Source organism: Balearica regulorum, chromosome 5, assembly GCF_011004875.1.
Source record: "Balearica regulorum gibbericeps isolate bBalReg1 chromosome 5, bBalReg1.pri, whole genome shotgun sequence".
Lineage (NCBI taxonomy): Eukaryota > Metazoa > Chordata > Aves > Gruiformes > Gruidae > Balearica > Balearica regulorum.
In genome coordinates, this window is record NC_046188.1 from 26,119,419 (window position 1) to 26,147,238 (window position 27,820).

General features: G+C 46.0%; 1 protein-coding gene across 2 annotated transcripts; it reads left to right on the plus strand.

Moving 5' to 3' along the window:
* Window positions 1-2,757: 2,757 nt before the first annotated feature.
* On the plus strand, window positions 2,758-27,482 carry NEK9 (NIMA related kinase 9). Of its 2 annotated transcripts, XM_075753863.1 has the most exons (23): window positions 2,758-3,047; window positions 3,476-3,505; window positions 4,264-4,441; window positions 6,967-7,022; window positions 7,908-7,978; window positions 9,838-9,943; window positions 12,395-12,526; window positions 13,493-13,603; window positions 14,206-14,270; window positions 15,224-15,274; window positions 16,352-16,544; window positions 17,747-17,891; window positions 18,820-19,020; window positions 19,384-19,430; window positions 20,284-20,439; window positions 20,840-20,948; window positions 21,504-21,665; window positions 22,045-22,215; window positions 22,445-22,504; window positions 23,078-23,268; window positions 23,503-23,667; window positions 24,334-24,546; window positions 24,947-27,482. In XM_075753863.1, exons 1-23 carry the CDS (start codon window positions 2,859-2,861, stop codon window positions 25,067-25,069), a joined length of 2,925 nt encoding a protein of 974 aa, XP_075609978.1. In that variant the 5' UTR covers window positions 2,758-2,858; the 3' UTR covers window positions 25,070-27,482. The 2 variants fall into 2 exon arrangements, with proteins under 2 accessions (XP_075609978.1, XP_075609979.1); XM_075753864.1 differs by lacking the exon at window positions 3,476-3,505.
* The last annotated feature ends 338 nt before the right edge of the window (window positions 27,483-27,820 follow it).

Below are 27,820 nucleotides of genomic sequence, written 5' to 3' on the forward strand. Positions count from 1 at the left end.
CCTGTTGGTGTTTCTTGGACCTGTTTGTAAACCTGAAACAGGCGAGCCCAAGCTTTTGCTGCAGCACTAAAATACTTGTATTTGCTCAGCAGTGTTTGTAAGAAGCCTCTTTTGCTTTGCACTGGAAGTCTATGGCACTGGCAGAGGAACTGGGAGTTGCTGTGTTTCAGCTGCAGCTGAAGTGACTAAACTTTCTGCAAAATGGCAGTAACGGATGCCTGATTGCTCTTCTGTTGCCAGAGGTCCGTGTGGTTTATCGCCTTAAACTCAATGCATTAGCTTCTGCACGTTCAGCTTGCTGACACAGCCTGCCAGAGGACCTGTGGTTTCCAGGTGTCTGTCTCAGTGATCTTTGCTATGAGGATCATTTGTTTGGAGAAAGCTGCTGTGTCCTGAAGGAGCCATCTGACTTGTATATCAGTTTTTGCAATAAAATGTACATGTTGAATAACTTCCTTTGGGGGCACGTTACTCAAAAAAGGCAACGACAGAACCACGCTCACATTGCTCGGTCTCACTTCTGTGGTTTCCTGTCACTTAATGTCCTTTCATAGCTGATATTCCCGAGGTACCTTTTCCCTGAGCTTTTAAATCAGTTGCATTATGTGATCTTTGCATAAGCTGCACCAGGAGGTTCTGTTGGAATTGTAATGAGATGCACTTGTTTCTTCTTGGTTGTTTGGGGGATGCTGTTCCTACAGCCGTGGCAGGCAGGGGGGAGGGCGTGCTTGTGTTTTCCAGCTATATCCCATTGCAGCTCTGCTCTGATCTGCTGCGGAGCTTTACCCTCTGGGGTTTTCTAACCTGTACCAGCTGCTCGGTCTTTTATTTCCCCCTGAATATACTTTGTTTGCATAATCTTCCCCCAGGTGAGGGATATTTGCTATACATATGTAACTGGAATCTCATGGTGTTACCTTCTTAATTATAATTAACCATGTAGATGCCTTGTCATTTCTTCCTTCTCAGTGTGGGCTGCTCTTTCCTTGTGTTAGTAACGTAATTGATGTACTGTCTTGACTCTGAAAACCATAAATGAGATCTTTGAACTAAAGCAGTTACTTGCTATGATTTGGTTTAAATGACAGTATTCCTACCCTTATCCAAATTCATCGTTCAGTAACAATTTTGCAAGAGGCAGAATGGCACGTTGCCTCTAGGTGGTGTGTTTTCTTTACATGCTGCAGTAAAAAATTCAGTGTAAAGTCAGGTGTATTTTCTTCAGTAATATTCCAATAAACCTGAGCGGGCAGCAGCTGTTACTTCCCTCAGGGTCACCTTGCCCTGAGAATTACTGCCCTGCTTTTTAAAGCGTAGTAAAGGCAACACTGTGGTATGGCTAAACCTGATTGTAGCTACTACTGTGATCATTTTATGGAAGAATTTGTATGATACTGAAGATAATGGGCAAGATAACTCTACTTTTCAAATCGGAAAAATGAAGATTGAGTTTTTCAGTTAGTCTTCTGGTTTTCTACAGCTGTTCCACATTCCTTAATCCCATTTCTGTGAGATTTTGCCATCTAGATTTTTTAAAAAAATATTATTTGCTAGATGACATTTTGCCAGGTACTCCCCTTGCAGTGGAGGGAGTGAATGATCCTTAGCAGAACATGTCTGAGCTTTTTCATGTGTTCCTGCAAGCTCCTTTATTCTAAAACTGACGTGCTGCCTTTGCTGCTTGGAAGGATGACATCTTTGTATGGAAATAGTTACGATGCACAGCAAATAAACTTTGAGTTAGTCACTTTTAAAATAGGTGTGTGTAATGCTGAACAGCTTTTTAACCCTCACCACATTGCAAGGAACCCCACTCGTTGTTTCATGCTCTGAGCAGTAAAACATCTTCTCAAAGTAGTGGGATAAGAGCTAACCAGGCTTTGTTGTAGCTGGTTTTAGGGATTTGTGCTTCAGCTCCTGATGTCTCCGATAAGTGTAGGATCATCTGTCCTGAACTGAACATTCCTCATCGTTCAATTCCGCTTTCCCGTCTGTGTCTATGACTGCTGAACTTCGGTGACAAAATCTTGAAATGATGGTGGTGCGCATTATCTAGGAAGAAAACAAATCACTTCCCTAAGATTAAAGTTGCTAATACTTCCTTATGGCAGAGAAGTTATTACTGATCCAGATCTAAAATGCTATTTATGATGCTTTCAGCTTATTTCGTCTTGGTTAGAGAGGAATGCCACGAATGACGAGTGGCACGGTAAGGGACGCTGCTACGCTTCACTAGTGGTGTGACACGCGTGTCCACCACAGCTGCCCTCATCCTTCCAGCACATCTTTGAGCTTGGGATACAGTTGTGTTTACCGCTGTGTTCTCCCTTGGAGCAATTATTTTTCAATAATGTGTATGAGATGTAGTACAGTTAAGAAAGAGTTAACATCTGTGCAGTAAGAAACAGTAATGACTTTTTTGGTATCAGTTACTTCAGACAGTTATTACCAAAATATAATTTTAAAGCTTTTTGGGAAAATAACCTTGAATTCTTGGGAAGTAAACTAACTTCTCTGCCATGTGCTGAGGCAACTTCTGTTTTACACAGGTTTTACTAGGCACTGGGTTGGAAGAAGAGACGGAAGACAGCATCGGCAATCTGCACTTAATTCCAAGTGTTACATTGCTTAAAGCGCTGGTTTTAATACGCTTTAAATCTGGTTTTGGGGAGGCGGCCGGGCCGGGCCCAGGGGCGGCAGGAGGGGCTGGGGCCGCGGCCGGAGGCGGGAGCGCGGAGGTCGTCGCGGCGGCGGTAGGAAGCGGTTCCGGGTCGTCGGCGGGAGCCAACATGGAGCCCGTCGGGCTCGCGGGGCCTCGCTGAGGGAGAGCCGGGCCGCAGCGGGGCCGCGCCGCCGCCATGTCGCTGGGCGAGTACGAGCGGCACTGCGATTCCATCAGCTCCGACTTCGGCAGCGAGTCCTCGGGCAGGGGCGGCTCCCGCGGCGGCGGCAGCCTGCCCGGCGAGCAGGAGGAGCTGCACTACATCCCCATCCGCACCCTGGGCCGCGGCGCCTTTGGCGAAGCCACCCTCTACCGCCGCACCGAGGTAGGCTGACCCGGTGGCGCCGGGCCGGGCCGGGCCCCCGCCGGACGGCAGGAGAGGGGTCCCTCTCCTCTTCCTCGTCCCCCGATGAAGGGGAGCCGGGGGGCTGCTCCGAGGAGGGCCGAGGGCCGCTGTCAGGGTGAGAGGGGCGATTTTTGGAGCCTGGGTGCTTGGAGGCCCCGGCACCCGAAGAGCCGCAGTGGGGCTTGCCCCCTGGGTGACAGCAGCCCCTGGATGACAGCCCCTGGTGCTACTCCGGGAACAGCCCTGGTACAAAGCGATGACTTTGGCCCTCGGTGTTGCGGGGCGCAGGGTTTGGGTTTTGGCATGTTTGAGTGTCGCCAGTCTCTTGGCCCCCTAAAGTTTTGTAGGGAGATGTGGAGACTCTTCAGATGCTAATAGATTCCTCATTTTTCTATGTTTTATTCCAGTCACAGAGGACATGGGGGCATCTCATACAGGTAACTCTCTCGTGCAATCAGCATTTCAGCATAATCAGGGGAAACTTGCTGAAAAGCCAGTCTTCCTGTTGCTTCCAAGTTGTTTAATCCCATCCAGTTTGAACATAGCTGTGCTTTTTAGCAGCTGTCAAAGAAAAGCGCTTGACTTGGTTCCCAAGGGAAGTTCTTCAGGTTTTTTTCTGGAGGAAAGCCACCCTGAGGTGTCACGGCTTGAGCAGCTGTGAGTGAATGCTGTTCACTTAACAGATCACTCATAGCATGTCTGACAATGCGGGTGGGCGTAACAAGGGCAAACTAAATTTGTTCTTGTTTCCTTGATTTTTTTTTTAATTTTTTTTAGGAATACCTGGATATTTGTAATGGCATATGGTCTTGTATAATATCCTACAGTTATGAGATTGGAAATACAGTGTTCTCCTTTTATTGAACCCAAGTATGTTTAGTCTTTATCAAAACAAAAGAAATTCTGTGTCTTTCCCTGGAGACCTTGTAGTATGGTGTTTTTTGTTTTGGTTTTTTGTTTTGTTTTTTTCAAAGTGAGTGCTGGCCGGCTAGAAAGATGGCCTCAGGCCATCGCTGTTCCTAGTGACAAAAAGAAAACCTCAAAACGTACTGTTGTGAAGAATTTTTGTCTGAAGTCTGTAAGAGTCAGGAAAGTCTTTTTACCTTTCATGAAATTTAAATTTCCTGCTATAAAGGTAGAAACTGTTCTATTCGTAGTAGTGTGTTTTTAATTAAAAGATGTTTTTATGTTTCAGGATGACTCACTTGTAGTGTGGAAGGAGGTGGACCTGACCCGGCTGTCAGAAAAGGAGCGTCGTGATGCTTTGAATGAAATCGTTATCCTTGCCCTGTTGCAGCATGAGAACATCATCGCATACTACAATCATTTCATGGATAACACCACGCTGCTGATTGAGCTGGAGTACTGTAATGGTGAGATCCCTACTCCCTCTTACAAACAGGCAGCTGCCACGTTGCTGAGTCATCCCCCAGCAGAACTTGCAGGGAGTATTTCTGGGGTGTCCTCTGGGGAGCCAAGGTGTGGAGGTGAATTCTGCTGTGTAGCTCCTGAACAAGAGGTTGAGAACCCTTCTGATCGATTTGAGTCTCAGGTGCCAAAGAAAGAAGCCCAGTAGTTAGTGCAGGCAGTAGATGATTTCTCGAGTCTTCTGAGCAGCTGGTGCAGTGGAAGGAGTTACTGGTAGCATACACTTCTAATACACCTTGCTGTGCTCTTTTAGGAGGACAGTAGGAAAAGATCATGAGGATATTCAGGCCTTTCTGCCAGTATAGCATGGGGCTGTTTTTTCCCTAGTGTCACTTAAATAGACCCCTCCGTTTGGCCATTGTAAATCAAAGCTTAAAAATCTACTGGCACAATGCAGTCAGGACTTTTTCCTGCCTTGTACTATCAGGTTCTATGTTTACTATTAAAAAAACCTGAAACAATCCAGTCCTTCTGGTGGTGGCAAAAACTTTAAAATTCCACCTAAGACTAGATCAGATGATATTGTTTGGAGTTTGCAGGGGAAACAGTCCCAGCTGGGATGGAGAGGTAAAAGGATTTGATACGAGGGTCTGAGTTGCAGCTGCTCTTAGAGAGCCGGAAGAGGAGGTCATGTACAGCTAATACTGCTGGAACAGGTTACCTACTAGAACGACAGTGTGGTTCCTATTTGGATGAGTGGGACAGCTCGCCTGGCTAGGTGTCCTTTGTGTGTTTGGCAGTTATGTTAAGCCTTGGCTCAGCAGCAGAAGAGGTTTTTTGGTGGAAAAAGCTATCGCCATGTTGTTATCATCTCAGACAAATTGTTTTCACTGGGACAGGTTGGGGAAGACAATGGAGTTGTGAAAAGTATTTTGAAGGGTGTCAAACACCGTGGTTGGCAGGTTGGCCAAAGCTAGTTTTGTTTTTTGTTCTTAGCAGGGTGGAGTCCAGTGCAAGACATGGGGAATGTTAGCTCTTTGATGCACCATTTATTTTAGGAGTACTCTGTGTGAGTTATTTAGCTGCCCTGAAAAGACTTGGGGCCATTATAAATTCATTGGAGGGCACAGAGAGAACCTGCATAGTGCTGATGTCTGTAAATGTTTGTTAATGTCTCTAAACTATTGTTCTACTTTGGAACAATAACCAAGAGATGAGTATGCATTTTTTTTAGGATATGTGCATAGAGGTATTGGTTATCTGAGTCAGGAGCTAACTTGTCTCCTTGTGTAGGATTTTGGTGATGTATTACCTCTCATACTGCTCTTTGGTTCAGAAAAGCTGCAAGAAAGATGGCAGAAAATCAGAGATGAGGAACAGAATTCACTAAAAGCCTGCGTAGTCTGAATGGCTAGGAAAGAGGCTCATAAGAAGAGGCAGAAGTGAACACTTTTGTTAGATTGTGAATATGGAGAGTGATTCATAGATAATTTGCAAATGTGAACATAAGGCAGAAAAAAAAAAAAAGCTGAGAGGTTATAGCAAGGCTAAATGAGAAGAAATTAAGCAAAGGCAATCTTAATTAGAATATCAGAAAAATCTTCCTAACATGGAAGTCTGAAATAAGTCCCCAAGGAGGCAAAGGAACCATTGCGAACTGCTTTGGACATCTACAACTTGACAGGCCGGGCCCATGGAAATCATACAGCAGAAAGCTGTGTTGCACCATACCTGTGGGAATGGGAAAGGGCCTGGTGTTCTGTTAGGACATAATATATGGTAATTGGGAAATGGAATAGCAACAGGATGTGATCAGAGATTTGGGATTTACTGGTAGGATGCTAAGCTGACAGGGAGTCTCACTGTCTGCAGCCCTCAGCATCATTTCTGTTAGCCCTCCTTGATTTTCAGTCTGCTGTCTTGAAACTGTGAGGTGCCCTGAAGAGTCTGCTGGTTTCAAGCTTCTGTTGGTGGTACTGCTGTTGTCAACGCTTTGTGAACCCTGCATCCATGTATTTGGCAAGGCAGATGGAGAGAGGCATGTCAGAGCTGGGCAGTAAGTGGGGAAAGGCAGTAAATTGTGCTTTCAGGGACTACTCTGAAGTTATAATTGCTTCCGTTCTCTTCTTTTTTTTTAAATGTATTATTTATTTATATATAATGCTGAGCAGGAAAATCTCACGTGATTTGGTGTACAGGTTATAAATGTTTACATATCCCAAGAAGCGCCTACAGGTAAAGTAGGGACTGCTAGCCTTACTGATTCACTTTCCAGAGACTATTAAATAGTGGTGTTAAAAAAGAATCATTTCTGCTTAAGCTTAGATATGCCAGTGAAGTTCTTAGATGGAGGAACAACTTAATTGTGTGAGTGCCTGACCAGTTTAAATGAAGAGTGCTGAGGAAGAGCTGTAGTGATTCATCAGATCTCTTATGGGATTTGAGTATTCCCTGCAGTACCTGAGCAGAGTAACTTCTCCCATTAACTAAGATGAACCTCTCTGTCTTTCTCACTCACTTCTAATTACAGGAGGGAACCTCTACGATAAGATTCTGCGGCAGAAAGACAAATTATTTGAAGAAGAGGTAATTTGGACTGGTTTGAGGGAGCAGTGCGAGTGACCTAATGTTCTGGGGATCTGTCTGGTTATCTGAGTATTTATACAACACTTTTTCCATAGTGCTGGTGGGGAATTTCTGTGTATATCTGGGGACTGACATCCTTCCTCTCCTGTTGAATATTGCAAGTATTTATGGACTATTGGAAACTTTTTATTTTGCTTTTTGGCTGTCTACAAGCAGTATAAACTTCCAAGGGAGAAATAATGAAAGAGAGCGCTCAACTGACTTTGATCACCTTATCTTCTTGGCTAACATTTAACTTTAAAACCTCTTTCTGTGTTTCTTCCTGGTTGATACTCAATTTCTCTATCTTAAACATTTTGTAAGTTCTTTTCTGAGTAATTACCTTGAATCTGTCTCACCATAGACTTTTTTTCTTGTTCCTTTTTCTTTTCTTTTTCTTTATTTTTTTAAACTTATTTCTGCTGTCTACTTCTACCTCATGCTGAGGTGCTTAATGATTGCACTTATTTATTTATATAATTACTATTAAGGCCTTCCAGCTTATGGTGAATATTAAATGGTCACAGTTCATATTCCAGAGAGCCCAACTGCAGATCTTTCCCAGGTGGTCATTAGCTGTCATTCGTAAGTCTTTTCACTCATTGAATTCTGTGACACTTGTCAGGACAGACACTAGACACGCTGAATAGCACTAGAACAATCTACTTTTTGGAATATCTTTTCAGAGATTGCCAAAACAGGAAATTCTAAATTTGCATACTCCTGAAAGAGCATCTAAATGGTACAGTCTGGCCCTCTTTCTGTTCCTCTGTGTGACAGGAACATAGGGGGTTTTGGGAGGGGTTTTTTGAGCCTCATGTAAGGCTTTTATTCCTGCCTTTGCAGATGGTGGTTTGGTATCTCTTTCAAATTGCATCAGCTGTGAGCTGCATTCATCGAGCAGGAATTCTTCACAGGTAAGTGTGGCATGCATTGTAGCTAAGATAACCAGTGTGGTTCATGGATGTGAGTGCAGAACCCCTTTGAGTAGCCTTTGCTTCTGTGTTTAAAGCAAGCACTGAGCTTCTCTGCAAAGTGTAGCTGGACTGCCTAGATGTTAAGTATCACTTCTGCAAAGAATTTTTATTGGGCTAGAAACTGTCTTGCGATGAATGTGCAAGAAATTTTGTATATGAAAATGGAATTGCTGTCTTTGATGCCACAGCTTTGTGAACAAAGAGTTAATCCATGTAGGAAGGAAGTTAATTGGTCCTTGATTGCCATAGCACGTAAATGAAAATGATGTTTGCTAACGTGTGTAGGAAGAGCAGTTACCACAGGCCAAAGGTACTTCCTATCCGCTCCACAATTAATAACTTCAAACCAACATGTACGTCCTTCTGTAATTCCTGGAGGCTAACAGTGATGAAGACTTTGCATTGGTGCGTTGCTGTAATATAACCCGGGTGAAGATTTGTCCTGCATTTGGCTGAATCTCATTTCTTCAGCCTGTTATTTAAGGAAGTAATATAGCTCATTAGCTGGTAGTGGTAATTTTGACATTGACTCCTGAGATTTTAATGAGAAACTAATGACCTTTTTCTGTTGTCCTTTTCTGTTTGGGAGGGGTAAATTTCATGGCTTATGTGTGCTTCAAGGAGGCCATGATGTTCTGGGGAGTACCGCACACGTAGACAGCTGTTTCCAGCACGGTTGGATCGTGTCCTGCACAGCATCCTTCTCTAACTAATGAGCATAGCTGTGTGTGGATGTTTTCTGCGGGAAGGCATCCTAATTGCTGCCATTCTAAATCTTTGGTAATTGGCAAGCCTTTCCAATGAAGGGTTGGTACCCCACACTCAACAAAGTAATGTCTAAGTTTTTGACCTAAAGCAGATGTCACGTCTGTCCTGCTTTGCAGTGATTTCCTGCTTTACTACCTCTGTTGCCCCTCTTCACAGCAGGGTTCATGGTCTAGGAACATGTGTGGCCCCAAATCCTTCCATAATAATGAATTGAACAGTTATTTAAATGTTTGCAGTGATTTCCTGCTGCTGCAGACATTGTCAGAGTGACCCAGGACTTTGCGATGCCCCAAGTGGATGAATGCAAAGTGCTGCTTTACTTGATGTTGGCCTGATCTACACTGGGAAGTTGTTGATGGTACGTTAGGAAAAAGGGGTGTTACGAAGTGTTGGCCATGGGAAGCATTTCATACTGCGGGGGCTTCCTCTCTGTATTTACAGCCTCTTACATTGATCTGTGAAACTATATATAAATTATTCTGCCTGGGAGAAGGTGTTTTCAATGAATTTTGGAGTTCACCATTTTTGTGGCCATCAGCCTTTTGATCTGGGCATAGTATGTCATGTTATAAAGAGTTGTTCTTCAGGCGCAACATCTGTTTCACACCCTGTGTGTGTGTGTTTATATTTGCATACATACATATTAATGCAGACATTCATATTTTTAGTGAGCTCAGTGACTCGTGGCTTGGGTATGTTTAGAAAACCAGGAAAAATAAGACCTACTCAATGACCTTCAGAAGAGACTGAGAGGGGGAAAAGAACTATCTTTGATCTGTGGCCTTTACATAGGTGTCTGGAGCCTGAGCTTTTTAGGCTGTGCTGTGTTTGTGTGTGGATGTGATAAAACATGGATAACTGCAGTTACTCCCCCAGTACTTGAAGTCAAATTGCCTTTGGAGAGCTCTGTGTGTGTGAGAGTGTGCTGGCAGAGTAGCAAGTACCTCATTTGGGGGGGGAGGTTTAGTATGTAGAAAACTTGGAAATCTGGAAATATATTTGAATGTCTGCATTTCTTTTTCTCCTTTCAGAGATATAAAGACATTAAATATCTTTCTAACCAAGGCAAACCTGATTAAATTGGGAGACTATGGGTTGGCAAAGAAGCTGAACTCGGAGTACTCTATGGCTGAGACTGTGAGTATCTTGCGCCTTTGTGTGCAAACTGAGATGTGTTTTTCTTTCATCTCTGCATGCCTTGCAGAAGACCAGGGATGCTGTACATTCTTGCTGATTGTTTTCTGTGATTTTTCCTTTCCCTTTCCCCTCAACTTCCCTCAGTGTTATTTCACTAATACTGGCATATTTGCTGGTGCGTTGTAGCCTGCAGTTATCCTTGCTCCCTTGCAGAATCTTTGTAACATGAAGGCAGCGCTATCCGAAGGTACAGAGGCAGCAATATAGTCACATCAGTACAGCAACTCTCCCTCTGGGCTAGTTAAACCCGGCTTAGCAAGTTAAATTTGGTTGTGCTGCTGTGCTAACAGGGACATTTTGCCTCAGTTGGATCTGAGATAGCTTGGATGTGCCTGCCTGGCATTGCACCGTGCCACAGATATGTCTCCTATCTCTTTAATACTCGGGTTCTGAACTAAATGACAAAGCAGCAATAAAGGTACTTGTGCTTCTTATGGTAACCAGGTGTATGGTTTATTGGTAATGCTCTTGGAGGGGGGCAAAGCTTTGTAGGAGAGATTAATTCTACCAGAAGGCCATTGAGCTTGGCTTTGTTCCAGACCCTTCCAGAAAGCAGTTTCGCAGCCAGAGTTATGACACAGGGTAAGCTGTATTGCAGGCATCTGAAAGGCTCAGCTTGGATTTCCCAGCTGCATTAATTTTTGTGGTGAGCACTAGGCTTGGAAAGGGAGACGTTGTCTGGAGCTCCTATCTGCTAAAGGCCTTTATTATAGTTTGGGATGCAAGCCAGCTTGCACTTCCCTTACCAGGCCGTATTATTAGATTTAATGCAAGCTATTGGTGTTCTGTTAGGATGTGTAGTTAAATACTTGCCAACCTCCTTCCAGAACATGAGCGCTATTGCGCAGTTGCACAGCAAGTGGGAACTGAAGGCTACTGCATAAAGCCCTCGCTAAGCTGCGCTGCAGCAAAACCACTTCTGTTTCGTCACATTTTTCACGGCCTTCTGGCTTTCAGAGAAAGTGCAGTCTGTGCTATGAATTTCCAGGTTTGTTTTTGCCTGTGTTGTGTGTGTTCATCTACACCTGCGAGCTTGTGAACTTTTTTTTTTCCTTTTTCATTTCTGAAAAATTTTGAATTGCATACCTTCAATCGTATTTCATTCTGTGTACGAATTCAAGTTCAATTTGTGGTCTAATGACCAGTGGCAGTCTGGAAGTAATTTTTTGCGAAATGAGTGCAAAACATGTTATTGTCAGTATTTGTAATTGTAACAGTCAAATTATGATTTTGTAAAATGTTTATGCCTTGCTTACTAAAAGCTGATTTCTTAATTTATCATTCTTTCTCCCATTTACCAAGTAAGATACAGAAAATATGTCTGTGTCTAGGTTTAGGTGCAGTGTCCTGGTTCTCCCTATGATACTCCACTAGGTGGGCTTCTAAACCTTCCCGTGGCTAGGACTCGCAAAGCTCTGTAGCTGTCATGCTCTGTAACGGGAAATGGAAGGGAGATGGCAGATTCTGAATGTGCCCGTTAGGTATCTGGTGTACTAGCAGAGACCAATGAAAGGCAAGCTGCGTATTCCCTGGAGCTTCACTGAGAGAGCTGAAAAAAGGGCAACTACAAATATTTCCCTTTCTTCCAAATTCTGTCTTTTTCATTTTATTTTGCTGTCTAGTTCCTTGCTAGGGAATGACCTCCATTCATCTGGAAGCTTCATTCTTACACCTTTTATCATGTTTGTTCTGTGTCTCCTTGTGACTTTGAGCTATGCCACTATTTCTGCTGTGGCTGGGAGGGCTTCTGGATGTAAATGCTGAGGTTTGGGATTTTGTGTGTGGTGGTGGGTGTTTGGTTTAAACCAATTGTTCAGGAAAGCGCACTTCTGAAGTGAAAGCCTTTCAGGTGGGACTCATGCCAGCTTTCTACTTACTGACCCAAAAGTAACCCCTCTTTCATTGGAGACAGGGTAGCCTTTGTCCTGGCAGTACCTTGTGATCAGACAGAGTGGCTCCATAGCTATGGGCTGGCATCTGTGTTTGGCATCCCTTTTCCCTCAGCCTCTTATGAGGGCTTCCATATGCCTGGTCAGTACGTAAGCCCCTGATTACCTCTAAATGTAGTACATTTAAGAGAGGGGTAAGTTCTTGCTGTGTTCTCGTGACTACTACTCTGTTGAGAAGTATGTACCATGTCAGGATCTGAGCAGAGAGGTGTCTAGGATCTTCTGAGAAACGTATGCACAGGCTTGTGGATGAGAAGAAATGTGTTTGTTGTTCCCATCCCTGCAGCACATTGGTGGGGTGTGTCACCTGTGTCACTTCAGTGCTGTGTCAGAACTGTGTCTAGCTCTGATGCTCACGGGCCTCTGTGAACATAATGGATGCAGAGCTCCTGAACTGAAGGCTGCTGGATCATTTCTGATTTTTAAATGTTATTTTTCCTAGCTGGTGGGAACTCCGTATTACATGTCCCCAGAACTCTGCCAGGGTGTGAAATACAACTTCAAATCAGATATTTGGGCTGTGGGCTGTGTCATCTTTGAGCTGCTTACTCTGAAGAGGACCTTTGATGCTACTGTAAGTCTGCAAACCAGGATGGACTGAGTAACCTTATTTTTTATTGCCCTGAGATTCACACTTGGCTCATAGCTTTCTTAACTCACGTTTTTCTTTCATTGTTGTTTAAATCTGCTGATTAAGAAAACAGTGGCCTGGGAGTGCCAACTATAGCCAGACAAAATGTCTGCATGATTTCCCCTACCTTGCACTGCAGGTGCCTCTCTGGCTTCTGCCAAACCCACCCTTGTCTGCAGCCCTGGGTTTACCAGATGCAGAGTACAAGCTGTGCTAATTTGTATCATGGTTGTGAATGAAACCTCCTTTTCTCTACAAGGAGGAAGTTTGTGATTGTGTAGTCTTGTTTTTTTCAGCATTACTATCTGTGAACTTTTTGCTACAGAACGCTGCACAGAAACTTCCAGCCTTCAGATTTCATAGGATTTAACCCTGTTACCGTTTCTCAAAGTTTGAGTGCAAGAGAAGTGTGGTCAAGCTGACATGGAGAGGGTGTAAGGGAGCATTGCTGGCTGGCATATGCAATTTGCCAGCTTGTGCCATGAGATGGGAAAAGCTGCTAGCTGCCGTGGTGCAAGATTTTGTAACCCTTAAAGAGATGATGTGAAAATACCATCCTTTCCTGACTTCCTCTCACCACGGCAACCGAGTCCCCAGTAACTTTGCAGCTGTGCAGTGTTTCAATGACAGTATGCTGTGTAGGAGATTCCATGCAGAGAGAAACCTGTCCTCCCTCCACTGTTAGGGAATTTTGTGAAAATCTGGATGTTGCCATCAAGTCTGAGCTATCAGAGGTAGCATTTCTGCAGGAATTAATATTAGGTTTCTAGAGAACCTACTAGGCAGGGAAGAAGGATGGGTTCTGATCAGAGGAGGAGGAAGAAAATAATGGTGGCCTGTGGCATCTCTCCCCATTGGAGACATTGTCCAGTTCAGTTCCCTTACAGCTGGTTTCTGGTTTCTGCCTAGAATCCACTGAACCTTTGTGTGAAGATTGTACAGGGAAATCGCGCCATGGAGGTTGATTCCACTGTCTACTCGCGGGAGCTAATCCAGATGGTGAATTCCTGCCTTGATCAGGTTGGTGAAATGCTTTTTTAATTTTCAGACACCTCTTCCCAGCTGCCTAAGCCATGGAATTCAAGGGTGAAGGTGAAGGGGAATGACATGCCTGTTTCAGCATGAGGGCTGTTGATGCAGGGTGATTTCTGTGAGGCCTGAGGCATCGCTAAGGCTGGGCTTCCTCCAGTCCTCTGAAAGCATTGTCTCAAGATGTCATTCAGTCCTGCAGGCTCTGGAGGGGTGTTGGGTTTACTCTGATGACAATTATTTCATGGGCTGGCAGAAGCAATTATTTTCTAATGCAGTGCTGTGGAGGTGGGAGCGTCATCTCCGTACAGCCTCTTAAGGTTCTGGCTTTCTGCCCGTGACTCTGGCTTTCTGTAGGGAATTAATTTCTTGAAAGCAAACATAGTATTGATACCTTCAGAGTGTGGAGGTCCCTCCCACACGTACCTGGCATTTATTGCTATTAATTCCAAATACTTGAATTAATTCCTTTCCTTTCTGAAGGGAGTCAGGGAAGGAGGTCCATGCAGGCTTGAATGAGGTCTTCTGGCCCAAAATTTCATTGTAGATGATGAGCATTTCCCAGAGAATGACTCGGTGCTTGCTTCTTTCAGGATCCAGAGAAGAGACCCACTGCAGATGAATTGCTTGAACGTCCCCTTCTCAGCAAACGCAGGAGGTAATCAGATGGTCTTGCCTGATACCTGGACAGGTGTCAGAGAGGGTTTGTGCAGACTAGTGATGTTTATGCTTTTGTAGCAAAGTCCTTAAGTTTATTTGGCCTGGCGTGAGGCAGTTGTTGAAGTACACATCATCCTGTTTAGGAGAGAAGTGCATTCTTGCTGTCTTGTCTTCTAATAGATCCGTATGTTCTGTGGGCGCATGAGTATGGTGAGAAAGGTCTCTGCATCCTTCGTCTGAGAAGCTGTTGTATTGAGAACCTTGGGGCATCCCTTTCTGAGGCTCCTTTGAGGAACGCTGGTTCCCTCTCTTCAAATCTCTGTGAATGAAGGGTTACAGAGATCCTCCTGTGGTCATTGGAAAAGGCCTTTCAAAATATACATATCATGCAATATAGAGACCCTCGCTTTCTCCCTTTGTTGCCTCCCTCTTTGGAAGACAGTTGCATTGAAACTGGCCCATCTCAGTTTAGTTTGACCATCAGCCTGCACACACTGTCATTTTATGAAAGGTGGACCATAATTCTGGACTGTTTGGATCCTACATTGGTTGCTTTGGGGGCAGCAGACTTAGTCCTTTATACCAAGATTCTTTTACTTGGTGGTCAGCAAAGTTTGAGTTTTGTCTTGCTGTATGCACTGGTAAAAGCCCAAATCCTAATAATGTTTAGCCATTTAAGGTCATTCTTGCACAATATGGGTATTGGTTGGCTACATTCTGGTATATATGTAGTTTGCTGTCCTCAGCTGTCTGGGAAGTTTGTTAGCTATATAGCACGTTACTTCTGCCCTACTTGCTGTGTATTGCTGTGAGCTGGTAAACAGCTGCCACATTTCCTCCGAGAGGGAGCAGCATTTTATTGGGAAGGAAAGCAGTCTGTGTGTGCTGCTTATCAGTAAATTGCTTTGGGCGTTGTTACTGTTTCCTAAAATGTTTTTTCTCCTTTGGCAGGGAGATGGAGGAGAAAGTCACACTGCTTAATGGGCCAAATAAGCGACCAAGGTAACTATTTGGGCATGTGTTTGAAAGGCCATCTGGAGAGAAGAGCTCCCCAGAGAGGAACTTTGCTGAGAGTGTTAGTCTGTGACAACCTTAATGGAACAGTGTAGTTTAGAAGATCCCTAAAGCTGGGAATTTGACATAGTTGTTACATGGTCATTGTCCCACTTTTTACTCTGCCTTTTATATCCTGCTTGTATGTATGGCTGGAGCCTTACCTCAGCAGGTGTCATACAGCTCTAAGCTGTCATACTGAGGATATAGTCTTTACAGCCTACATATCTGAGGATGTAATGTAAACCACTCCTTTCACACAGATATCCTTGAGCAGGAAGAATATGACTGTCTGTTGAATATTAAATGAATATAAATATCTTTCATAAAACTAAATATATGCAGAGGTTCTCTGCAGTCCCCCGCAGGCCTGTAAGCAGGGTTGCTCCATGAAGCAGATACCTTCTGTGACATGTAGCTGTTTTTCTGTTGATTTGTCAGATAGAATTTGACCTTTTTTCCTCATAAACTTGGAAGTACTATCTGAGCACTTTATGTGAAGTTATTCCAGTTCATGGGTTGCTTGCAGTTTGCTTTGATTAAAACTTCCGTTTTGCAATCTGCTTGTGAATTGATTCTTAGAAGAGGTATACTTTTGCTCTCAGACGGAACCCTGTAATTTAAATAGAGAAGAGAGAGAAGTGAGAAGCTTTTGGATGCTTCTGTATTTTGAGCAGGACATTTCATGACCATTTATAAGGCTTTCATTTTTCACAAATGACAACAGCTCCATGGCCATTCAGGGAAAGCCGTCTTTTAAAATGACATAAAATTGGATTGTAGGCTTCTTAAAATGCTTCCTGGAGGCTACTTTCTCGGCTGCTCTGAGACAGGTTTGATCCAGAGTCTCTGTACAGCAGTTGAGGCTTCACAACTACTCAACAAAGAGAGCAGGTTGTGAAAATAATAACCATGAATGGTTGTGAAGGGGTAAGTGATAGACAACAGTAGGAAAATTAGCGATGACAGTGAACGCAAACTCCTTATTAAAAGCATGTGTGTTTTGGGGGGGGGTGTCTCGTGCAGGTCAAGTACCATGAATGAGGCTCCCATTGCAGTGGTGACTTCGCGCACTAGTGAGGTGTATGTTTGGGGGGGCGGGAAGTCCACCCCCCAGAAGCTGGATGCCATCAAAAGTGGCTGCAGTGCACGCCAGGTGTGTGCTGGTAACACTCACTTTGCTGTGGTGACAGTGGAGAAGGAGCTCTACACCTGGGTGGTAAGTGAGAGAAACTGCAGGAAGGGGGCAAGGGTGGGAGAGTCGAGTCTGGATCTACTGCTGACCGTTCCTCAGCCTGGTAGAATCAGATGGGCAAGCAGCCTGGAAAAGGAGAAATCTGATTGCAGTGGACACTGTGAGACCATCTGCTTTGGGGCTGACCCAAGTCTCCCAAGGCAAGTGTTTCTGGGAGTTTTTCATCATGACTGAAAGTGTATTGGAGACTTGCTGTGCGCTTGAGGATTGTAGGTGGTGGACTTGTAGGCCCAGACACTGAGTCAAACATCTCTTACTTCCCTTCCTACTGGAAATGCACTGGATGCTTTGTGATGCTCTGTTGGCTTGTATATTTTTGAGGAAAGTTTTCCAAGATCAGAATGTCTGGGATGAGTGACCTTGTTGTAATACAGGTGTCATCTGTGAGGCAACTTGTGAATGAAACCAGAGATGTCTTATACTAAACAACTCTGCTTTTTATGATGAGTGGAAATTCTGTAATCGTTTAAATTGAACAAAAAATTTTGGCATATAATGCATTTAAAACAATTTAATCCAGTTTTCTTGGGCTTAGATGGTCAGTGACATGGAGATATTCTACATCTCCAGGCTTCCACAGGCTTGTATTGATGATACAGAATCTGTAAAGACAGAAAATACTGGTGGGTGGGTGAGGGAAGAAAGAGATCCAAACGGGAGGAGAGCAACTTGATGGATATTTCTGCAAGAATGGCCACTGAAAACTTTCAGCTGGCTATTAATATTTTAGTTTTAGCATCAACGCTGCTCAGAATCAGTTTGTTTTTCCTGTAGAATTGGTCACTTCAGTGACATTTGTTTCATGTTATCGGTTTCTTTGCAACCATTAGTATTTAGAAAGGTAGGTCAAAAAGCTGAAGGATGAATTTCAGTCTGGCAGCAAGGAACCGGTTCTGTAGCCTGGCACATGAGAAAGGAGCAAGGGTTCCTCACCAGGTAGTAGCCTGAGACCAGATCACTCTTTGTGAGTGCCTAACTGCCTGAAAGCCTGTGCTGCCATTTAGAATGTCACCTGCTGTTATGCCAAATAGATAGCAATCTTTTCCCTAGAGTAGCTAACACACGTTGCCTTGCTCTTTGCTGTCATTTGTTTGAGGTTCTGTAACTACTGGCACTATCTCTGGAGTTGTGGAAACATCACCTTACCAGATGTTTCTGTCTTGCAGAATATGCAGGGGGGCACCAAGTTGCATGGGCAGCTGGGACATGGAGACAGAGCCTCCTACCGGCAGCCAAAGCACGTTGAGAAGCTTCAGGGAAAAGCCATTCGCCAGGTGTCCTGTGGAGATGATTTCACTGTGTGCATCACAGGTGAGAGCTGAAAGGGGGCCACTGTCCCCTCACTTTGCTGTGAAGATGTTTGCCTTAACAATAAGATCAGCAGAGCAGCATTGTGCACAAAGGAGAAAGCCCTGTATGTTGCTCACCCCTCAGTTTTGAGGATAGCAGGTGCAGTAGTGGAGATAGATCAACATTATTATACAGAGGAAAGTAGTGACTCCCAAGAAGGCTGGGTGTTTTGCTCTTTTGGTGATGAAGCTGGGTGTTGAGCACAGCTCCTTGTGGCTGTGCAGAGTCCCTGCTCTTACCAGTGCATGTGTTACCTCCATACATGCTTGTATTAAAGACAGAGGAGCCTGAAGTCAAGAGTGTAAATGTGTTTGAAACTCTTTTTGGACTCTGGGGGGAAAGAATCGCCCAATGATAAGATGTGTATCTGAGGTTTGCTATTTAATTTAGAAAGCTGGAGACCTGGTAGCTGTCTGTAGTTCTAACCCTGCTCATACGTTTAAAGACATGTTAACTGTGGTGGTGTCTGTTACGGAAGAATTTGAATCTTGCTTTACCCATGAAAACAATTCTCAACAAGGTAGTTTCCAGCTTATTTTGCCAGTGCTGGAAAAACAGAGGTTTGACAGAGATAAGCTCAGATGCTCAGTGTGGTGGAGGAATGATTTAGGGAGCCACAGGATCAATTTGTGGGTTTCTGTTAAAGAAAATGGCAGGTTCAACCCAAGATTTTTTGACACTGGTGGCCTGAAATAGCTGCAGGTTGTGGTGTAAGGTCATCCATCTTAGCGTTAACAAGTGCAGACTCCATGGTCTCCTGATGACATTCTTTTGCACTAAAGAGGCAGATGATTACAGAAAAAAGGTTGCTCTGGCCGTGTCCTAAAATATTAATATGCGGCCTAATATAAGCTCAGTGTGCTGACCAAGCTTCCCTTGTGTTCTTCAGATGAGGGCCAGGTGTATGCCTTTGGCTCAGACTATTATGGATGCATTGGCGTTGACAAGGCTTATGGCTCTGAAGTGCTTGAGCCCTTGCAGCTGGATTTCTTTCTTACCAACCCTGTGGAGCAGGTCTCCTGTGGAGATAACCACGTGGCAGTGCTGACCAGGAACAGAGAAGTCTACACGTGGGGCTGTGGAGAGTATGGTAGGTAAAGTCTCCCTGGAACCTAGAGGCCTTGGGGGAGGGCTGTCTGCTATGCCCTGGGAGGCAAAGAACCTTGTTTCTGTGGGGCTTTCTTTCCATGTAAGAATGGGTAACTGGGGACCGAGCCTGTGGGATTTTACTCTAGGAAGGTCTAGGGTACCGCTTGGCTTCCTTGTGGGTAGGGCAGTTGTTCTGTGAGTGGAGGTGGGATACCGTGAGGATTGGCAGGCAATGATGCACATAGGGGAGCAGGTTCCTAGTTCTGTAGGGAGATTCCTTTGGGACTGTGGAGAGACAATACCATTTCTTAGGGACGGGCACCTTGCAAGGCCATTTCTAACGGCTGTGTTTTCACTGATGAAGGGCGCTTGGGCTTGGATTCAGAAGAGGATCACTACACCCCTCAGAAGGTAGGGCTGTGACTACTTCTCAAAACCTTCATGGGCATAAATCCAGTTGAGTTGCTGTTTGGAAATACTAACTGCCTGAGGCTCAGGTGTTTTTTTCTGAGGTATCATAGGGTTTGTGAGGGTTTTAACTTTGCTTCCTCACTTCATTTGGCATCATTTCTCCCTAGGGATCACGGCAGAAGGGCATACCACTCCCAAACCAGCCAGCATCGTGACTTAGAGCTTCATTGCTCTGATCTCCATGATGGAACTGGAAATGCCAAACTTAATGTTGTAGAAATCATAGTAGGAAATACCAAATTGCATACCTCTGGTCTGTAGAGGAAACTCGTATCAGTGCAAACAACTGGGAGTCTTTGAATTTGACATAATGAGTTAAAGATGAGTTGAAAGTAAAACCCTCTTGAAATACAGGGATGGGGTAATTGAGATAATCTAACCCATTAGGGGTTAGAAACCAACAAGGATGTGCCTGGAAGCCAAATATCTGTGATCACACAGTATGACACCCACACAGGACAGACCCAGCCCTGCTCGGCTAACCGGGTCTGGTGCTTGTAGACCCCAGCTGGCCAGGATGCCTGTGCACCACGTTTCTGGTTCCTGTGCTGGCTCACTGGTGTCTGCTCAACAAGGTCTAGAATGCCTTGAATTTCTGCATTGTGAACAGAGTTTCAGTATGCTATAGACTTCATGGTATTATTACACCTTCATTCAAAATAACTGCATTGGCTATGGTCAGTGCCCAGACGAGCTGAATCACTGTTCTAACCCCATATGTTTTCTGTGTGCCAGCTTCTGTGTGGTAGGTGTTGGGATTTTGATTTTCTTGGGATATATTTCTTCTACATAGGTGGATGTTCCGAAGACCTTAAACATTGTGTCTGTTCACTGTGGCTGTGATGGGACTTTCCTGCTCACCCAGACGGGCAAAGTATTGGCATGTGGACTCAACGAGTTCAACAAGCTGGGCCTGAATCAGTGCACATCAGGGATAATCAACCATGATGTAAGTGCATTTGGGTCCCTGGCTCCAGCTATCAGCTGGAGGAAATGGAGGAAATATGAGGAAATGGAGGTCCTGTGACAGTGGCAAAGCATTCATTAGCTTTGTGCCAATTTGTTGCTTCCAATCCAAGACAATGGATACTGGGATTGTGGGAAGAGGCAAATTATTTCTCAGTTTCCCATCTGCCCTATGGGCTTATGTCAGATCTGAGGTAATGAAACAGATACTAAGCTGCTCCAGGGTGACGTAGCCAGTGACAGGGATTCTGGCAATTCTTTACCATACCTGTGTTGGGACTGTCTAGGTTAATGTTGTGGTCTGCCAAGACCTGCTTGAGTAGGTCTTGGCTGATGAATGGGTGTTTTTTCACTCCGTGCTTACCTACGTATCTTTTTTTTAGACGTACTGTGAGGTGCCGTACGCCACTTCCCTTACTTTGGCCAAGCAGCTGTCCTTCTACAAGATCCGTACCATTTCTCCAGGGAAGACACACACAGCTTCCATTGATGGTGAGCCCTATGCATTAAGAAGTGAATACTGTTTGCTGGATTACTTTGCATCAGCTTGCCCTTTCAGCCTGGCCCTTGACATTGAAGGTTGTGCTCTTGGTAGCAAGGCTCAAGCCTGCTCCAGGAACCCAGGATTCCTGTTTCTCGGCAGTGTTGCCTCCTGGCCAGCTGAAGCAGCAACACCAGTTCTGTGTCAGCCTTCCTTTTTTTAAAGGGGTTAAAAAAAAAAAAAAAAAGGTTTGGGGAAGAATCATGCTCTGGGCTAGCGGAGGAATTGTTTATGACCAAGTTAGGCTTTGCCCAAGTGAAACCAGTCAGAGGGCTGTGAGGAGTCCCAGCCCCCAGCATCAGAAAAGGGGAGCAACGGGAGAAGGAACTGGGGAGGTGTTTCCAGGCTGAAGCCATTCCTCTTGGCTGGCACTGTCCCCTCGCAGCCAGGGTGGCTTCTCAGGAGAGTCCTTTCCGGTCATGGGCTGTTCCTGCTAGTTCTGTGCATGCATGGCTGCTTCCAGAGTTGGGCCCTCGCTGTGACTGTCTCGTCATTCCTTCTCTCAGAGCGAGGCCGCCTGCTGACCTTCGGCTCCAACAAGTGCGGACAGCTTGGTGTTGGGGACTATAAGAAGCACCTGGGAATTAACCTGCTGGGAGGCCCCTTGGGGGGCAAGCAGGTGATCAGGGTTTCATGTGGAGATGAATTCACCATAGCTGCTACTGACGGTGAGTGGGTCGTTGCGAAGTTGTGGTGGGTTCCTTTGAACTAGATCTGCAGGGTGGTTAACTGGCTCCCACTGAGCATTTCCTAGACTGCACCTGTAGCACTGCACTGAAATAAAGAAATCATTCTGGACTGGGGCTGTCTGGCCCTGTTAGTTGTCCCAGTGCAGCGCCAAGCATTTGCTGTCCCTGGGGCTGCAGAGTGCTGGCTTGGTGGCTGCCTGCTAGATTCATTATCAGTTTGTTCTCCCACTGTCAAAATGGAGCTGGTGGATTAGATACTTTGGGATAGCAGTTACAGCAGAGAGGCTGTGATCCTTGTAGCAATTATAGGCTGAGAGGGAGCGAGCCAATTGAGATTTCTGAATCTCTCTTTCCTCAGACAACCATATCTTTGCCTGGGGTAACGGCGGGAATGGGCGTCTGGCAAGGACTTCGACTGAGAGAGCTCATGGCTCGGATATTTGTACCTCATGGCCTCGGCCAATATTTGGATCATTGCATCACGTTCCAGACCTGTCGTGCCGTGGCTGGCACACTATCATCATTGTTGGTAAGTGTGAGTTTAGGATGAAATTTTGGGATTTTGGTTATGATCATGTATTGCTTGCCAGGACATAGACTATAAGACCTGCCTGGGAACAGGCCAGGTTGCTGTGGGGGAATGTGGCAAGCTGCTCTGAGCTCTAGGCCTGCAACATTGGGTTTGTTGTGTGCTGTTGTAAGAGTTGTCTTGCTTTCTGTGTGGCACTCTAACTGAAAGCATGCTTCTCTCCTTCCAGAAAAGGTGTTGAACTCTAAAACAATCCGATCCAACAGCAGTGGCCTGTCCATTGGTACTGGTGAGTAACCTGCCCTGGGGAGCTGTGGCTTAAAGTCCATTTAGTGGTTAGTTTCAGTGGGTGCAGTTTGGTCCTGCCGCATGGTTCCTCTGTGTTTGAAAGGCCTCGCAGAAGAGCGCAAACGGAGGAAATGTAGTTGGTGCTGTGCATGGGAAGGGATAGCCCACAGCTCAGAAAGAGAGAACTGAAACAGAGGAGGAAGAATATGGATGCAGCGAGGCCTTTGTAGTTGAGGAACTTCAATTTGACAAGGAAAACCTGAGGGGAATTCACTGAGGGGAGCTGATAAGGGAAGGGGGGCGATGGGGCAGCTGCTGGAGAGATGGAGTCCAGTTTCTTGGGCCTGTGGGAGGGTTGGGGCCAAGAAGCTGCAGAAGGCTGCTGCACATTGCCCTTTTGGGGAGGCCTGCAGGGAGTGTTAGGGGATGAGCTGTTGAGGTAGATGCCGCTAGCACGTGCTCTCACCGCGGCCATACAGCCCACATTTCTGCATCTTCTCTGCTCCAGCTGAGGTTTGGCAACAGGAATAGCAGAGGTGGGGAAAGTATAGAAGTTTTCACTCCTGTTTGCTAGTGGCTCAGAGCTGCACAACTGGAGGAGGAGAGGAAGAGGATAATGAACAGGAAGCGGAGACCCCCAATCCCAGTGGAGGCTTTCGGGGAACCATGGAAGCAGATCGTGAGTTGGGGGGCTGGATCAGCACCACAGAAGCTAAGGGAGGCAACAGTGCTGACAGCAGCTCCTGCCCTGGCTGGCTGCGGAAGGTAATCTGGTATCTCAGAAATGTCTTAAAATGGGGATCTAGGCTGGGGAAAAGCCAGTGGCTCCTTCCACCTTTACAGGATGCTCTGAAAGGTTGTCAGAGCTGTGCTGCGTGGGGAGCCCTTTAGGCCTCCCTGCCTTTTTTACCACAAGAGGGTGTTGGTGCATTGGTTGAGGAGATTAAGTCAGCTGCAGGAAGGCAGGCAAGCCTGACAGTGCTGCTTTTGTGTATCCAGGAGCTGGAGAATGCTGAATTCATCCCCATGCCTGACAGCCCCTTTCCTCTGAGCATGGCATCTTCGGAGCCCGAGAAGGAGACTCTTCCTTACCAGAAACTTCAAGGACTCAAGGTGGCCTCTGAGGAACCTGTTGGATTAAACAAGCCCAAACCAGACCCCTGGGTAATACTATCCAAGTGAATGCTTGGCTAAAAGCTCTTGGGGACCGTAAATGGCAATGTTTGAATAATGGGGAGAGCTGAGAAGAGGGTGTTGGATTGGCCTGATTCATCTGGATGAGGGAAAGGGGGCTGTTGATAATCAGAGATGATGCTGCAAAGAGAACAATTCACAGGAATCTAGAACACAGAGCTGGGGCTTGGTCAGATTGAAAATAATGAGATCAGTTCTGTGGAAAAATGCAGTTAATGCAATTGGAAAAAAAAGAGAAGCCTAGCAGGAGATAGAAATTTAGAAAGCAGAAATTGCTGTGAGATGGGAAGAACAACTGATACAGGAAATCACCGAGAAATGACAACCTGTGAGCCTACCTTATTCCATGAGTTTTCTGACCCAAGAGGAGGCACAGATCCCAGGCTTAGGGAAAGGGAGGTAAACCAGATGGATATTGGTGATAGGAGGACAGGAGCAGCTTTCCCAGAAAAAGCCAGGAGTGGCTTTGTACTGAAGACATAATGACTAGTAGCTTGCTGACCTTGGCTGCTAGAAGTTTGGGAAGTCGGGAAACAAGCTGGGGTGACGCTTTCTGTGTATGGTTTCTCCTTGTGGCATATACAACTCCTGGCCTTGCACTCAAACCTGGCCTGACTTCCCTTTGTGTCTCTGCAGCCTACTTGCCTGAGTCCAACCTTGCCATGCGGTGAAGGGAAGGCCGCATCTCCTGTTGCGGGCTGCATGTGCAGTGCTCTGCAACTGGAGGTGACACACCTCCGAGGCCTGGTTTTACAGTGTCTGGATGATCAGAAGAAGCTGCAGCAGGAAACCATTCGTCTGAGTGCCCAACTCCAGCAGTTCTGCAGGGGGACGGAGGGAATGCAGCAGGTGAGGACCCATCACCCAGGTGTACATCCATGCTTAGGGCTCGCTACACTCCTGCGTAGGTTGTGGAGGCTGTGCAGGAGGAAGCGGCTCTTAACAGGCGTTTCTCTTAGAGCAGAACGGGGGGACTGAGCGTGGTGCTTGTCTGTTGCTTGAGCTGCTGATGCAGGCTCTAGTAGTAGCAAGAGGAATGAAGCTGAGAAGACAGTTTCCTGTGAGGACAGCCCAGTCCTTGAGGGACCTGGGATTCCCCTTTATTTCTCCTGGTGAGCAGGGATGGGCAGTAAGATGTCACGGAGAGTCCCAAATGGCTGTGGAGAATAGGAACTGTCCCTTGTGCGGCTCCTAGCTTCTTTGCAGCTAGTCCTAGAGCTGGTTGGATAACTGCTGTGTGTTTCGGCAGGTGGAGGTTCATTCCAAAGGAACACAGACAGCCAAAGAGGAGATGGAAATGGATCCGAAACCTGACTTGGATTCAGATTCCTGGTGTCTCCTGGGAACGGACTCATGCCGCTCCAGCCTCTAGTCTCCTGAGCCCACTGGGATCCATCTAACTTCACAGCACACTAACCGAATGCAGAGAGCGGCTTTCCTGGCTTCAGGTCACTCGCAGACAAGGAGCGAGGCCGGAGGCTCCAGAGCAGCACCCATGTACGTTTGATATGAACTAGGAGTGAGTTTGAGAGGGGAAGGGCCCCTGAGCTCTAGGCCAGCTCAGTGATTGAAGCAGCAGCAGCTCCTCTTTGTACCTTATCTGTCAATTCTGCACGTCAGGCAGAATGGTCCCATTATGGCGATGGCTCCAGTAGCAGCTTGTGGCCCCTTCATTGTTTCACTGCTTCTTGGGAGCTGCCTTTGGGACCTCGGTATTCATCACTGCATCTCTAGATGAGAGGAGGAGGTACATTTTGTACTGAAACTGGCTGAACCCTAAGACTCGCCACCTTCACTTCAGAGGGGTGAAGGACTAGGATCCTCTCCCTACCACATGGTAAGGCCCAGCTGGTGAGGCTGCTCCCCTCTGCTCAGGGGCAGAGGGAGCAGAGAATGTCTCATTCTGGAGGCAGTGGAGATCTTCCTGTTAGGGAGATAATGGTAGACAGCATGTCCCTGGCCTCGAGGCACAGCTTCTGGCCATATGGCTGTGTCCAGTGGCATGTATAGACAGAGTTTAAAGGCTTTATTCTGGGTGCCTAGAGCTTTCCAACTTCCAGGCAGTGCACCGAGATGAGTGAATCAGATGGTGTTTCCAATAGCAGTAGCAGGGACTGTCTGAGATGGGATCTTTGGTTCTCTGTTTCAGACCACCTGCTTCCCAACCAGATGACAAGCACCTGGCCTCAGACTAAGTCACCCATTTCTTGGTCCAGCTGTTCAGCTTGGTTTGGGTGCCAGAGCTTCTGGTTTCTTGGCATAAGCCCGTAGCTGCTCCCTGCTTGGCTTCTGTTCTGCTCAGCCCCTGGTGCCCACGCTCCGTGTGGGTGTGGGAAGAATCAGTGTTTTTCCACTCAGTGTTTTGATGAAGCTGGAATGCAGCTTCGTACCCAGAATAGGTCATTAATTCTGTGGTCACAGGATGCAGCCTTCCCCAATAGCCATGAATGATCGAGTCTGTCTGGAATTCACCTTTCTAGAAATGAGAGGCTTTCCCAAGAAAATTGGAGATGGGAAGAGGCATGGTCTGATGCTCAAGATTTCCTCATTTCCTGTTAGAGAATGAGGTTATTTTATTCCCCTTAAATTTATTAGCAAACTGACTTTGAACTAAGCTTTTGGGATTGGTAGGATCCCTGTGAGCAGCTAGCCTCCCCTGCCTTACGTGAAGTCTCTAAGGAGTCCTGAGTCCCTCTCACCTTTGCTGTGAGAGCGGGGTTGTGATTTCATTAGGCTTAAACCATCCCCATCAGTGGCATGTCACTAGAATTGCCTTAGGTCTATTGGAGTTGGGCATCCTATCACCTCTCCTAGACTTCTTCTTTTGAGAGCCTGTTGCGGGGAGCCAGCATTCCCCATTTGTCTCTAGAGGTGGACGCCAAACCATTCTGCTTGTAACTTACACTCCCCAAATATTTCTTTGGTGCCTATTGCTAGCATCTTGGAGCCGAACCAAGTGCAGTCTCTCCAGTGCAGTGTCCACGGCAAGGATTGTGCCGGTGTGCCTGTCTGTCACTACCGAAGGAAGGCTAGGAGGACAGCCCTCCTGGGAGGTGGTGAGCATCAGGCACCCTGGCGCAGCCACATCACTTGGTTGCCCTCGTGACTCTCCTCTCTTTTCCCCCATGTGCGTTGGAGCCAGTTCTCAGGTTAGGGTCCCGGCTTGAAGTTGTTGCCGCGGCTGGAAATGCTGGAGTCGGTCATGTTGCGGCAGTGCCTTTGAGGAGCGAAGAGTTGAGCCTGAGCCATGTCCAATAAGCAAGCACCAAGCTGATGGGAGTCGCTCTGCTGCAGTGCACTGCTATCCTCATTTCTCAATGCTCTGCAGTTGGGAAGCTAGGTGCACAGACTGGATTCCCCTTGGATCTAGTGGAGGATTAGGGTCCCTGACAGAGGATGCCCTGTGCTCCGCAACCTCATATGTGCCTTAGAGGATTCACGCTATCCGGGTTGTGCCTGTTACAGACCACAGATTTCACACCAGCCAGCTATGCAACCAAAAAAGCAGTTTAAAGCCAGCACCTTCGTCTTGGGCTGAAAATGGAAGGGCAAGTGGGCAGAAGTGCCTTTGAGCAGTTTCAAACCCTTTTTACTTCTCCCCTTCTTGCAGTGCTAGCTCCGTATGTGTTGGTCTCCTGCTAGTATCGCTGCTGAGTTGTTATAGTGGAACACAACTTACGCCTGCTCTGACACTCTGGCTGAATACTAGTTTGTCGTTGTCTTTTTTTGAAAGGTTAAAGGGTGTAGTGGTTTGGAGTTTCTGTTTAAATAAATGTTTAAACTCATTCTTCTGTGTTCAGTCTTTTTTTTTTTTTTTTCCTTCCCCAAGAGAGGAAGGGGAAATATGCATATAGTCAGCTGGCATTCTGTTGTTTGATTATTGTTTTTTGCTTATAGAAAGAGGGCCAAGAAGCTTGCAGGTTCTTTGCTGTGGGGAAAAAATGTTAGGTTCTGTGTGCCTTTATTTAAAAAACAACAACCAAACAACAAACCAACTCTTTTCTCTTGCTGCTGCATCTCCTCCTAGTGACGTCAGGGGACTTTTGTGCGTGTGTTTATTTCAACAGTTGAGTGCCAAGTGGGAAATGAGTCACGGGAAGAGAGAGGCTCAAAGGGAAGAAGT

Bases quoted from the DNA above. Each gene is read 5' to 3' on its own strand.
- NEK9 (XM_075753863.1), top strand. From the start codon at position 2,859: ATGTCGCTGGGCGAGTACGAGCGGCACTGCGATTCCATCAGCTCCGAC. The intron at 20,949-21,503 runs GTGAGCCCTATG...TCCTTCTCTCAG, and splicing joins ACACACAGCTTCCATTGATG to AGCGAGGCCGCCTGCTGACC. The intron at 22,216-22,444 runs GTAAGTGTGAGT...CTCTCCTTCCAG, and splicing joins GCACACTATCATCATTGTTG to AAAAGGTGTTGAACTCTAAA.